The following is a 13,608-nucleotide window of genomic DNA, read 5'->3' as shown; positions in this document are numbered from 1 at the left end:
TCTAGCACCACTCTGTCTACCTAAAATCCACTTAATTTACAGTAACTTGCAGATTGGTTTAGTGTAATCCTTCTTACCTCCTGATCAACTTCAGATCAACACTGCCCTGGAGAGCCACATATCCAGGGCAGGTCATGTCCTTCCCTTCACCCTCTGTATCCAGCAGAGATAGGCTCACCTTTTGATTCGTAAAAGACAACCCCAGCAAAGTGGTTGATGCCAAACTTGGTGTCATGAACATTCTTAGGTGGGATGTAGATTTTACTTTTACCATGGAGGGAATTGATTTTGATAAGCATGGTAGCATCTGTGCCCTAGAAATAAATATAGGTAAAAAAGCATGGTTAAGCAGATTGTCCCCAGCACTGGTCTGTGCTCAGTAAACAAACAGAAATGGTGCTTAAAGATAACAAAAGCTCAAATTCTGCCCTTTTGTGTGCAGTAGATCTGGAGAAAGGTAGTACCAAAAGTATCTTCCCTTTTACACAGACCCTTGTCTCAAGCATCATGAAAGAACACAGCATCAGGAACAGGGCCTGCTGTTCTAGGGCTGTACACAAGCCCCCATAACATTACTAACATCCCCAGGCTGAGAATTTACCAGATCTTTGGACCTCACAAGCAAAGACCCCACCAACCTTCTCATGCCCTCCTACCCAGGAAGCTGTAAGGGATGCCTCCTCCTTCTCCTGGGCAGGCACAGCTCTTCTTGCACTCCCCAGTCACCATGCCCAGACCATGCATTCCAAGGCTAGGCAGCCAGCTGGGTGCTTCTCTTCAAGGGGTGCCATCGTGATGCTACCCCCTCGTGGGCCATGTCAGCTCTGGGCACTGGCCTGCACCCAGGGCAGTGGGGGCTGTGCTCTCAGAAGTCACGTGCTCTGGGAATCATGGAAAAGGTGTTTTCTTGATCTGTGGGACTACCCTCTTCTTAGGGAAGAAAGGGGAAAGCTGTCTGAATGTACACGATCCTTGTTACATGAAACAGTTACCTGAAGGATTACAAATGAGCTGAGGCAGGGGCTTGCTTTTCTGGACACCCTCCATGGTCATCTAATTCCTGCACCAACACTCCAGTGTAGCCTCACCATGCCTTGCAGACTATGAAAATGCTCTACAGGGATGTCTGAGATCAGATGCTACTTTCATCTCTGCTCTTCTGTTTGGGATGACTGGCCTTTGCAGAATAACATTTCACAGAATCCCAAAATCATGGCAGACAACAGCCACAGGCTTTCCCTCATGCACTAAGCAGGTCACCTTGTCATGGAAGGAGATTGGGTTAGTCAAGCAGGGCCCTTGCTGACTGGGCCTGATCAATTTGTTGTTCTGTACCTGCTCTGTGCTGGTGCTCAAAATTATCTATTTATGACCTTCCCTGGCACCAAGGTTAGCTGCCAGGCCTGTAGGTCACATTCAGTTCCTCACAATGGTGACAGCTCTCAGTTAAGTCTGTCAGCAAGACAGAAAGAGCAAGCTGAAGCCCAGACCAACAGCAGAACAATACTCAAGCAATAAATGATTTCAAAGATTTCCTAAGAAGCCCTTGTAAAATTATCCAGAATCCTTCCTTCACTGTCTGGAACAGCTGTAAGAGTTTCCACAGCAAGGCACCAGGAAGAGCACATTCCAGGAGAAAGTGAAGCAGTTGTGTAGTGAGCTAGTTTGAAAGAAACATTTATGGGGAGAAGATATTGCCTCTCCTAAAGTAAAAGCCATTTCTGAAAGCCATTTCTGCACTTTTGTGTGTCTAAACCCAAGTGTTACCTGTGAGCTGTGTGCAAAGCCAGGCATTATAAGTAAAACTAGAAATTTACCTTTGGGAACCTGCTCTCTTCATCAATGAGGGAGATGATATTCATGGGCTTGAGTGCAATGACTTCCAGAGCCTGGTGGTTATCAGTGAAGTCAATGTTGTTCCAGGCAATGTGCTCTGCAAAGTATTCCTCTTGCTCCAGCTTGAAGACATGGTGCACGAAGAACTGCTGAAGGTGCTCATTTGCAATGTTAATGCACAGCTGCTCAAAGCTGGGGAGGAGCAAGACAAAAGCCCATGGTCATCTTTGGCCAGTGCTGCACTGCTGTCTGCTATTTGTTTAGCCTCTGCATTAAATACAAATCCAGACACACCACTGCCATATTCCACAGTGCTGGGGACCACCATCACTGCACGTTGCCAATTTTGGCAATACAAGGGAGGTGTTTTCTGCCGTGGCAAAGACCAGCAGCAGTGAGCCAGCTGATGACTGGATGTTGCTGAGTAGGCAAGAAAAGATCTTTTATGTGTTTCAAGAGACTCCAGAGATAAAGGGGAACATGTAACTCTGAAAATCACTTGACTTACGAGCATGTGACCTGTTTCTGCTTGCACTGGCACTACCACTTCTTTTGTTATTGACTCCTTTTTGCTGCACCTGAGTATCATTCCCTCATACTTGCTGTGGCACACTGTGGGTGCCTCTGCAGTGCTCACCACAGTGAGGACCCATGGGGACTGCACATCTTGGGAACAGCACAAAATAGCAGGAGAGAACACAAAAGATAGAAGACAGACTGTGGAGATCCTAGATTCTGTTCCAAAAGCCACTGAGGAATATTATCTGGCTGAAGGCAAGAGGCATCACTTGAAATGAATTGCAAAAGATTGCAGAGTATGTGCTGATGGTTTGTGGAGAACTGATGGTACCTGACCCCCTGAGAGAAAGGCAAACAGGAATGCTGCTTTGGGAATGGAAACACCAGTGGAAGAGACAGCAGTGACACAATGGTGTGCTGACCAGGGACTTTGCTGACCTGCCCTTAGAAGTAGAGAAATTAAGCAGTCAAAACAAACAAAACAAACAAACCCACCCCGACCCAAAAACAAAGAAATAAAAGCAAACAAACAACAAACAAACAAAAATGATGGGAGAACACTGAGAAATATGTAAGCATGAGCTGAAATGGGAAACACAGCACAGTCCCTTTGTACTACATGCCAAATGTATCACAAAAGATATTGTAAAATGCTGTGGAACAGGAAAGTTTGGTACGGAGACACAGGGATATACTACATCCTCACATAGCACTGCCTGCCATAGTAGCTCCATAACCATCTCCCCATAGAAAATTCCTCATGTTTTGGAATAGACATGTGCAATGGCTGCACTAAAATGAAGGCTGGGGAAGGAGGCAGAAATATGATCAAGATTGAAGAAAAATGGAATCTGCATGACTGTAATTGGAAAAATCCAGTAAGGGAATTTTCACAGTTTCTCTGAGAATCAGGATGATGATGAAAGAGCCTGTGTCTCTTTGTTTTTTCATTCTTTCCCTTTACATCAGTTGCTTTTCAGCTTCCTATTGCATTGCATCTGGAGTTTCCTACCTGTTGTTGCTGAAGTTTTCAAACCCAAAAATGTCCAGCAGTCCAATGGATTGATGTCTGTCTTTAGGCTTCTGAGAAGACGGGTTGAAAATGGCTGAGTTGATTTTGTTCACGATCCACAAGAAAATCCGCCCATATATACCCTGAGAAAAAAATTAAAAGAGGAATTAGAGCCCATGGTTAGAGAATTTGGATGTAACTTATTGCTTGCTATTGTCTGTCAAAGCTGTGCCTCAGAACTGCAAGGGCCTGGAGCCCTCTGGGTCCATGTTTACCACATAAGGCTCCTCAGCCAGGAAGAAAGACAGCTCTGAAAGCATCCCCAGTCTTTAAACAGGGAATCTGTAAGCACCAGTACCTTCACAAAGGCATCCCTCCCATTGGCAGCTTGAACGATATTCAGAGGCCTGGACACACTTTCTCCCCGGACAATGATGGAGAGGTTTGTGAGGCTGTTCTGGAGTTCAGTAGAGTCCACCTGGAGAAACAGCCATGGCAACCTGGTCATTCCAGGTGAATAAAGGAGATCCAGCAAAATTTGTATCAGGAGGAGGACTATGACAAACTGCTTGACTAGCAGCATCCACTAGCAACCATTTAAAGATCTTCCAGCTTGGAGAGACATCTGCAACAGCATGACTGGTGTATCAGCAGGACAGAGGGCCATGCCTGTTGAATGATCATTCCTACATAAACTCCAGAGACTCCACCAGTGTGCTCATGGAACAAGGGAGAAGGAATAACCAGCAGGAGAAGATGAGAGTCCATTACCTCGAGCAATTTGGTGGCAATGGAGAAGTGTGGTGAGTCTATCACATCAGAGCAGTCCAGGTTGTCGTACACGGCCGCTGCAAGGAAGAAACAGCCAGTCTCAGGGGGAACCACCACTGTTAATGTAGCTCTATTTCTGTGACCCTATGGTACTGGGAATGTGGCAAGGTACTCAGTTATCATTTGGTGATTTTGGTGATTTTACCAAGGAGAGTCCTGATTTCACCTGGACACTGGGATCTACAGGGCTCTTTCATGTCTAGAACATCAGGCTCAAAACAGCAGCCAAACTGACAAGGTTATTCATTTAAATAGTAACTGTTGGGGATCTGGGGAAGTGATATCTGACTCCAGAAAATGTGTTTCTGGAAATATTTTTCCTGTATATCTGGCTTGTGGGAAATTTAGACAACAAAGAGGAATAAAAGAAATCCCTAATTTTAGTAGCCAGCACTAATCCAAAGAATACAGCTGGCATCTCTGTATCATGCCTGCTGTATCACAAAAAGAGGAATTCTTTCCTAACATGTGAAAGCTTCTGGCTGGTGGGTCACACTGTCACTCTGTGGCTGTCCATACCAGAAGTGCACCTGTGCAGGTGAGTGTTCAGCAGACTTAAGCAGGAGAATGACTGCTATTATCTCCAAGCCAAAGATCACTCCTGTGTCCTCTGGCCCGTGGAGAACAACAATCAGCAAATGTAGCATGGTATACTCTGTTGTTTCAGTTTGTGTGATAAGGGCCTATTTACAACCATGGACACCTGACAGTGTGACAAAATAATAATGAGACGCTGTTTTTCAAAACACATGGCAGTGGAGTCACAAATCAGAATTTCATAGTGCTTATCTGCCTGCCCTTCCAACTCTGTTCATCTGATAACACAGGTCAGAGCAGCACAACCTCATCTGTGCAGGTGGAAGCAGGAAGCACCCAAGGGAAGTACCTTTACCCTGGAGTCTGAGGAAAGGTAAGCACAGGCAATGCTGGATTTACCTTGGAACTCTACATTCCCGAGGTGCAGGATGGCAGCCAGCAGCTTGCTGATGTCCCAGTGCTCGGAGTCCGAGAACATGAGGATCTTCATGGCCGAGCGGATGTGGGCATAATCCTTGGCGTCGTTCCGGCTGTCGCAGGACATGCAGTTACCCTGCAAGCACCACACCAACAGGTAAGGAAAATCCTCCTGCTACCCAGACAAGGAAGAAAGCACGTGCAGACAAGCTTTGGTACACAGGGTGGCTATCCTCTGAGTCCACAAGGATGCAAGGTAAAAACCTATTTAAGCATTCTATGTCCTCTTCTCGTGATTGTATTTTCCTTCATCTTTTCTCTCAAAAAGAACTCATTAATGGAGGGCTCAGTAATGCATTTCTCCAGGGCTAGACTGAATACTGGGGAAGCCAAAAGGAAAAGCTGATGGGAAGGCTGCTCTCGAGCATAGAAAGACAGGAAGCTTTGACAAGGTTACCTACATTTACAAGGTCATGTCTGTTTCTTTGGTTTTCTCTTCTGCCTTGCCAATGGAAAATTAAGAGTCCTCATCCCAAACCAAAGCAAGTCAGGTTGGATAAGTACTAGAAGGCAGATCTCAAAATAAAAATATTAGGTCCACTAAAATATTAGTGGAAAGCAAATGGAACCATCCAAGGCAGCATCAGAAGAATCTTCATCAAAGCCTGCACAGCAGGTCCTAGGATGCTGCTCCTGATAGAAACTATTTTCAGCCATAATGGAGATGGGGAAATGCCTTTTTTACCCTTGCCATTTCTGACAATATAATGTGATGATTACAAAAATGAAATATTCCTAGACATTTCAGTTTACAGCATGTAAACATGCCAGCTTGTACCTACAGCTGACCTTTACAAAACCATGGATACGCTCTCCTTTAATCCAATCCTACTATTTCAGAATTACACTGCCCTACTGCTGACCCAGGGGCCTTTTTATGGAACGACCAATGGGTTAATTGCACTAATTGCACTCATCAGCTGCAAGATCACTGCTATTTTGAAAACACTTCATTTGAAAAAATCTCCACAACTTTAATGGGTTTGCTTTTAAGACTCCAGAAACAGAGTTGGTTTCATTTCCTAGAAATTAGATGCCCAGCTCCAGCTAATTTCAGTGGAGGCAGGAATTAAACACATTCTTTCCACAGCTGTAGAACAGCCCAAATGTAACCCTAACCGGCTGGCATATTTAATACAAGGTATGTACACAGGCTAAAGGACAGGATTTTCATAATGGTTTCCATGTCCTAAACCACTCAATTAGCTATTTTCAAAAACCTCACCTATGAAGATCCCACTTCTGCCACAGTGGCATCATAACCCAGGCATGGTCATTAGCATTAATCATGGGAGGTTACACTGTATGCCAGCTACCTGCGTGATGTATGTAAGATTAATTAGCTGTAAGGACTAGTATTCTTACTAATTTTCCTCTAAGGTACACATATGTGATTACTGTTCTTCCTGGCATCAGATCCCTTGCATTCCTTTAAAATCTGGGTGTCTGGGAAAGTAGGGGATGTTGTCCACATTCTGTTTTAAGATGTCCTCCTTTATGTTTCTTAAGTCTGACTTTGACTTTGACCTGCCACAAGCTGCTTCTCACTGGTTGACAATACAGTAAGTGTCTGAAACCGATGTTTATAGCACTTTTGGTGTTACTGCTTCTGGCACTCTAAGAGAAGGACTCTTCATATTTGGTAACTATCATCTGCAGCTCCTAGTGATTATAATTGCTCACTAAAAGAGGCAAATGGCAGAGGGATAATGGAGAATAAAGCAGAGATTATTACCATAGTGAGATAGGTGTACTCTGAAGCAGTGCTCAGATTCAGCATCTTTTTCTGTTCTGTATTCATCCCCATCAGCATGCAGTAGAAGATGTGATAGTTCCTCTCCTCTGGAGCCTAAAAATAAAAGAAATAGGCCAAGGGACAGCCTTGTCAGGATAAGCTTCTAACACAGGAACAGGCAGAATGTTCACCTGCCAGTGCCCTCACCTGCCGGCAAACCCGGGACTTCTCCAGGAGGAACTGTTCTATCCGGGCTCCTTCTATCACACCATTTTGGTTGAAGTGAATATCAATGTACTTCCCAAAGCGGCTCGAATTGTCATTTCGAATTGTCTTGGCATTTCCAAAAGCTGTTGGGCAAGGGACAGAGACAGTATCTGTATTATTGCAGTTCATGAACATCAAGCCTATTTTTCCCCCTTCTACTTTGCTGCTAGTATTTTACACATTGTGTCCCAAATGCCAGCGCTGAGAAGCACTGGAGAATGTCTTGTCTCAGTCTGCCTCCTGAAGAGGGGGCAGGCATACTGTGCACCCAGATAATTGGGTCCCATATTCAAATGATCCAGATGCGGTCTGTATCTGGGCAGCCAAGAGATCTGAAGAGCTCCAGAAGGATTTACTGGGAACATGTTGATCCCTGTACAGAGAAAGATGGGTGTCTCAGGGAGCTCCCCTACAGATAAATCTATGTTTAGCCAGTCACTCTGTCACTGTCTAGGGCAAATGTCAAACCAGGGGGCTTTGCCCTGGGCTCTGCAGTCCCAAGGACTCTTGTGCCCCTGGCATTTCCAGGGTATACACTACAGTGGCACCTCCTCCTACAGTGTGACAGCAAAGCTGCTGTGGACTGCAAGGGAACATGGCAGAAAAGTACAGAGAACATCTACAGTGCATCACCAGTGTTTCAGGGGGGTTACAAGTTAAGCAGATACAGTGGTTCAAGGATCTGTTTCTGATTTTTTTTAATGCTGAGATAAATGTGGTGAATCAGCCATGTTTGCTAAGTAACCCACCTTCCAGAATGGGGTTGGCCTCTAGGATTTGCTGCTCTATCCAGGAATGCTGGCCACTGACAGCTGCCAAAAACTGTAGTATTAGCTTTGTACTTTCCGTTTTACCAGCTCCAGATTCTCCACTGCAGTAACAAAAAAAGATCATTAAAGGCTTCCTTTCTTTTTTTGGCAACATGGCAAGCCAAGTTAAAAAAAAACAACCCCACCTAAGTTTACCCTGTGAACAGCAGATCAGACTGTCCTTCATATAGGGCTGGAAAATTCAAGTCTTTCATCATCTTATCTGCTCAAATTTAAGTTGTTTTTCAGACTTAGGCTGAGAACTAAATTCTCCCACTAATTAAAAACAAGCAAATCCATGGAGGACATTCTGTACCTGTGCAAATTAAATGACCACTTGCTTTTCTTCTTTATTGCATTACCAGATTCACAATGATAGTGTTAGCACATCAACTGAGTTGACTCAGCTATCATCACATACTATTGCAATGAGAACTATCTGGTTCTTCCCATTGATGACAAACAGAAACAGATTCTTTATAGGACAAAGAAAGCTTCCATCCATCTTTAGGATAGCAGAGGTTATTTCTCTTGAGGAAATGTCTAGTTTCAGAAACTACATGTAACATACATATCTTGTCTCCAAGGTGAAAGATAGCTCTACATCACACACTCTCAAGTGTTATGTTTCTGTATGCAGTGACCACGTGCAGAATGTACAACCACATTCAAAGATTCTGGGGGAAAACAATGGACTTCAGAAATCCTTTGCTTATGTTTTACATTTTGCAGCCCTAACTGAAAATAAAGGAGCAGGGAAGAAATTATTTCCTTCCTGTTGTCTCTAGTTTTGTCTGTGCCCTTCCATTTGGAAGGTCACCTGTGTCCACAAGGTGCCCCAAACCATGCCAGACTTGGCTTCTGCTATTTGTCCTCTCCGAGTCATTCACCTGATCACACAGCACTGGTCTCTCTTATTCCTCTTCATGTTGAAGTAACAGTTGTCTGCAATGGCAAAGACATGAGGTGGAAGCTCTCCAATCCTCTTGTTACAGTACAGCCTGATCTGATCCACCGTGTAGAGAGGCAGCAGCTGGTATGGATTCACTGCTACAAGGATTGATCCTGTGTAAGTCTGGAAAACAGTTGTGAGCATTATCACTACAGCAAACCTGCAAACAACAATACAACCAAAGCCTCTTCCAGTATAAATCTAAACAGAGACAGGAGGGAAGTTTGGGAGATCCTAACAGCACTGGGGTGAGGCTGAGAGCCCAGTTCCTCACCATCAGCTGCTGTTAAACATCCCAGGATAAGGAGGGTTTTGCCCAAGGAAGAATGCTAGGTGTAATCTCCTTGCTAAATGACAGCTCAGTTCTCTGTCTCAGCTGAAGTAAACCGAATCCAATTTGACCTGGCACTTTGGTGTTATTGTAAGGTGTTCTGCAGTGTTTTGTTAAGCTGCTTTTGTATTCTAGTGCAGATGTAGCTGAACTTTGCTAATGGGCCAAGTTATAGTTGTGCTATTCTTAGAGTGATTTAGAAACATTTGTATATAGCACAACCAGTGAAAAAAAGGAGGCTGTTGAAGGCTGTAGAGATGCAAGGCAATAATATTGTTTGAAAACTACATGAAACAACTGCAGGCTGGTAGAGTTTAATGTTTAATATAACAGGTCTATACACACATCTTGGTAATTATAACTGTAGGATCTATAAAATTAGTCCTCTTTTACACTAAAAGCATCACACCTATGTTGCAAGAGGCAGCTTCTCTCCAGTACTGTATATAATATGGGAGGCAACACATGGAAAAACCTGAATAGTAATTATAATATTAGAAACTGGAAACTAAGGAAAAAAGAAAATTAAAATTACAGTTTTCTCAGTTACAGAGAAAACCTGTAATGGACAAAATATCAGATTAATCCATTAGCCATTTCACTACATCAAAATCAAGTAAATGTTGGCTTGGACTGAGGGACAATTGAAATCATGTCACTGGATACTAGTTAGGCTGATCCTCCAGGTAATAGCAGCACTAAGCTGTTACACGGGCTGGATTTAGTTCACTGTCAGTGGCTGGTGGCAATGATCACTCTGGGAGAAAGTAAGTGGGGTCACCACCTGTGCCAGCACTGTGACTGAGGGGCTGCTGCTAGCTCTCCTCTTCACGGACAAAGTACTCCAGCAAAAGAAAAGAAAAACTGTGTTGTGTCTCCTTGGCACCCTCAGTCATTAAAGAAGTCAGAGAGCCCCACATGTGAAAGGCTCAAGTCACTTGCTAAATGTAGAAGCCATTCCTGGAAGTGACCTGGAAGTGACCTGGCTGTTCCTGGAAGTGACTGTGGCACTCACATAGATTTTGTGCTCCTGATGTCGGATGAGGAGGTTGTGCACCATGCCAGCTTCATGGAGATCCCCGAGGCGGATCATGTCCTCCACCCCCTGCACAGAGGAAGGGTGCATCAGGCTCACCATGTGCATGTTCCGAGCCGTGATCCAATGCTCCTGTCAAAGGCAAAGCACAGATTTTAACATGTGATGCTGTGGCTCAGGGGCAAACAAACGAGAGCTGGGTTAGACTAGAGTGAGTTTCAGCATGTTCTAACACACAGGTGACTGGTCTGCAGGACTGAACTGGTTTGCTGCTCCTCAGGAAAAGATGGTTTAAAACACTGAATGAAGCCATTCAGGTGGGTTCTGAACAGCACCAATTTTAACTGTTCAGAGTGCAACCCTGTCATCACAGGCAGAAGATTGTATGAGATAGGAGTGAACTGATTTCAGTGGGATTATGTTGCCACCTAAAACTGCACCAAATTTAGGGATTGGAGCCCATCCATTTCCTTTTCCTAACCACGTAGATATAACCTCTATCTTATGAAGCTCTGAATATTCCTAGTGCTTGGACCTGGAGATGCCAGGTGACCATCCTATATTTGCCTTGTTTCTATAGTCTTGCTTTCAGTATATCCTGCCTATGTCAACCTGGATAGATGGAGGCTTGGTCTGACCCAATAGGGGCTTCTTTTGTACTTTGTACTTTTACATTTTATGTCCATCTTTTACCGACGGTTATAGTATATCCCACCTTGCCTTCATCATCTTCCAGCAAGATCCGTCCTGAGTCAGATTCCTTCACAACTGCCCCAATAGGAACATTAAATTCACTGTTTGGTTGAGTGTCCAGCCACACATGGTCACCCTAGGGAGAAAAAAGCTACTGTCAAGCACAGTGACATACTTGATGCCATGTAGCTCACAGGCAAATACCTCCTGATCTTCATTTTTTAGTGATTTGATTTCTTTAACAGTGTTTAACTGAGTAAGTTCTTACTGCTTGCAGACAGTACATTTACAGACCTCTGAATTCTACTCCCAGCTGCACAGCTGATCTGAAACATGACTTTGGACAAGTCATCAAACCCAGCTGTCTCACAAGAGGAAATGAGACAACACTTTTTCCAAGGACAGCAATAATGCAGCTCCACTACCTCTCAGAGGCTGGCTGGGAGCACACTGATTGCTGAGGAACTGGCTTGGCAGCCTCACATGAGCTATGATATTCTCTCAGAAGAGATTCTTGAGGACATGGACTTTACCAGGAAAGAGAAAAACAAACAAACATATGTACATACTGGATGCCTGGAAATGTAGAGGCCTCTGTTGTGAGAAATTTTAGATATATATTTTTCCTGTTATAGCTGAAATATGAGTGCATCCATGATCTCTCTTCAGAAAAAAACCCACCAACATTCTTTATCCAGCCCAGTTCCTCTCATCACATTTGCAGAGGCTTGCCAACATCTGGCACCTCTGCAGAGCAAGCAAGAACCTGTTCTGCTGTCCCTTGAGGAGCCACAGCTGCCCTTTCCTAAGAATGAGCAACATCTTGGTGTTGCCTGCACCTGTGTCCTGGTTATACTTCCCTACTCCAGGCCTTCAGGAACACCTTCTCTTGCTCCAGTCCCTAATACAGATTCAAACAGAAAGATGGAATAAAAACTGAACAGAGTTGTAGATCAGTGGACTTCCTAGCTGTGTCTTGTCATATACAACTTTTGGTTTTGTTACACACCACAGCATTGAAAAATCATTTCAAACATTTCAAACATTGAATTGAAATTCAAACATCGAACTGAATTTCAAACATAGAATTGAAACAGTTTCAATGTTTTTACTGAAAAAAAATTCTTTTTCCTCTCAAAATACTTTGTGTCTTACATTTAAAACCAAACAACCAATGTCAAGCATCCATAAACACTGCACATGATTATAAATAATGTTACAGACTAACAGCTCTTATTTGTGTTGAATAAAACTCACTCCAAAGGTGACTTGTGTAGTTTCACTGCCACACCTTGTCACAGAGGTCACCTGCTCAACAAGAGCATGGCCTGGGAAGGGAAGACACCTCTGCTTCCCTAGCCTATGCTGAAATTATTTTATACCTTGTTGATACTGGGTTATTGCTGCTTCCTTTTGATTGAACCATGATGGTAAGGTAATCTTCTCCTCTTTGGGCCTCAGGTTAATCATTCAATCAGCACAAAGAGTAGGACTTACCTTTCTGAAAACCACCATTATGTTTCAGATCACTGTATGCAACCTGCATGCCAAGAACAAAATGTTAGGTCAGAAAAGGGCTTTGATGAGAACAGACGGCTGGGTTTCCTTGCAAAAAAAACCATAAAAATGCCTTCAAATAATTTTGTTAAAGCAGAAGAGATCATAGAAGATACACCCAATGTAGAAACAATGACACCATCTACACAAAGCAAAGAACCTGCAACACTGGGGTGGTGCTCTGAGTTCTATCACATAACCCTGGAGATGCTCTCGGCCCTAAAGATTTCACTGTGCACATTTTCATACCAAGCAGTTCTCTCAGTCAAGTGAGGCACAATTACTGTGAAGTCTGAACTTCAAGGTTGGCTCACTAACAAAAAGACCCTCCAGTGCAATGTGATTTGATGCACAATAGAGTTAACTTTAGCTGGTCTATTGACCCAGCAGTTCACTGGCTATCCCAGAGACACAGGTTTAATTCATCCTTTCTGAGATGAGTTCCCTCAGACCCTCCAGCTTGAACCCACCACCAAACAGAAACAGAGGCCTAGAGTTCACCTTCCTTGGCTGGAATGGGAGGGATTCCAATCAAGGCATGAACAGCAAAATAAGGGACTAGAGGGAACCACAATAAAATTAGGAACTCACTATCAAGAACATAACAGCCAAAATATCAGTGGCCAGAATCTACAGCAGTGCTTTAATTAAGGGCTGATGACAGTTTAGGCTGTCCTAAACTGAAGTCTTCAAAGCAACTTTCTGTCCCACAGAGCTGGGTTTTGGGAGTGATTCCATGACTAGGATGATTTGCCAGCTGGTCTTTCATATTCTGTTATTCTTATGGCAAAGTCCTCGTGTTCTTATTCAGGACTCAGAGGTGGGACCTACGTATCAACTTCCACACTGAGATGGCCCATTGCTGTGAGTGGTGCAGGGTGCCACAGAAGCACAGTCCTTGGCAAACATAGGCTAAAGATGGACCATGGTCAGTGAATCACAACTGACAAGCACTTTTTCACCTGCACCAGAAACCAGAATATGGCAAAAGAGCAGAAATGTTGACCCCAAACAAG

General features: G+C 43.8%; 1 protein-coding gene across 1 annotated transcript in view; it reads right to left on the bottom strand.

The window, feature by feature from the left end:
* MYO7B (myosin VIIB) overlaps window positions 1-12,550 on the bottom strand; it is a 48,091-nt gene extending 35,541 nt beyond the window's left edge. The window contains exons 1-13 of the mRNA XM_063407795.1: window positions 12,533-12,550; window positions 11,058-11,171; window positions 10,322-10,474; window positions 8,914-9,098; window positions 7,964-8,085; window positions 7,155-7,297; window positions 6,948-7,061; window positions 5,135-5,288; window positions 4,139-4,215; window positions 3,726-3,845; window positions 3,368-3,510; window positions 1,818-2,028; window positions 179-314 (exon numbers count right to left, since the gene is read on the bottom strand). Of these exons, the coding sequence (XP_063263865.1) occupies window positions 179-314; window positions 1,818-2,028; window positions 3,368-3,510; window positions 3,726-3,845; window positions 4,139-4,215; window positions 5,135-5,288; window positions 6,948-7,061; window positions 7,155-7,297; window positions 7,964-8,085; window positions 8,914-9,098; window positions 10,322-10,474; window positions 11,058-11,171; window positions 12,533-12,550 (1,690 nt within the window). The remainder of the gene's footprint in view (window positions 1-178; window positions 315-1,817; window positions 2,029-3,367; window positions 3,511-3,725; window positions 3,846-4,138; window positions 4,216-5,134; window positions 5,289-6,947; window positions 7,062-7,154; window positions 7,298-7,963; window positions 8,086-8,913; window positions 9,099-10,321; window positions 10,475-11,057; window positions 11,172-12,532) is intronic.
* Between the last annotated feature and the right edge of the window lie 1,058 nt (window positions 12,551-13,608).

Source organism: Prinia subflava, chromosome 11 (assembly GCF_021018805.1).
Source record: "Prinia subflava isolate CZ2003 ecotype Zambia chromosome 11, Cam_Psub_1.2, whole genome shotgun sequence".
NCBI lineage: Eukaryota > Metazoa > Chordata > Aves > Passeriformes > Cisticolidae > Prinia > Prinia subflava.
Note: the sequence above shows the minus strand (reverse complement) of the source record. Positions and strands in the feature narration are given on the sequence as shown.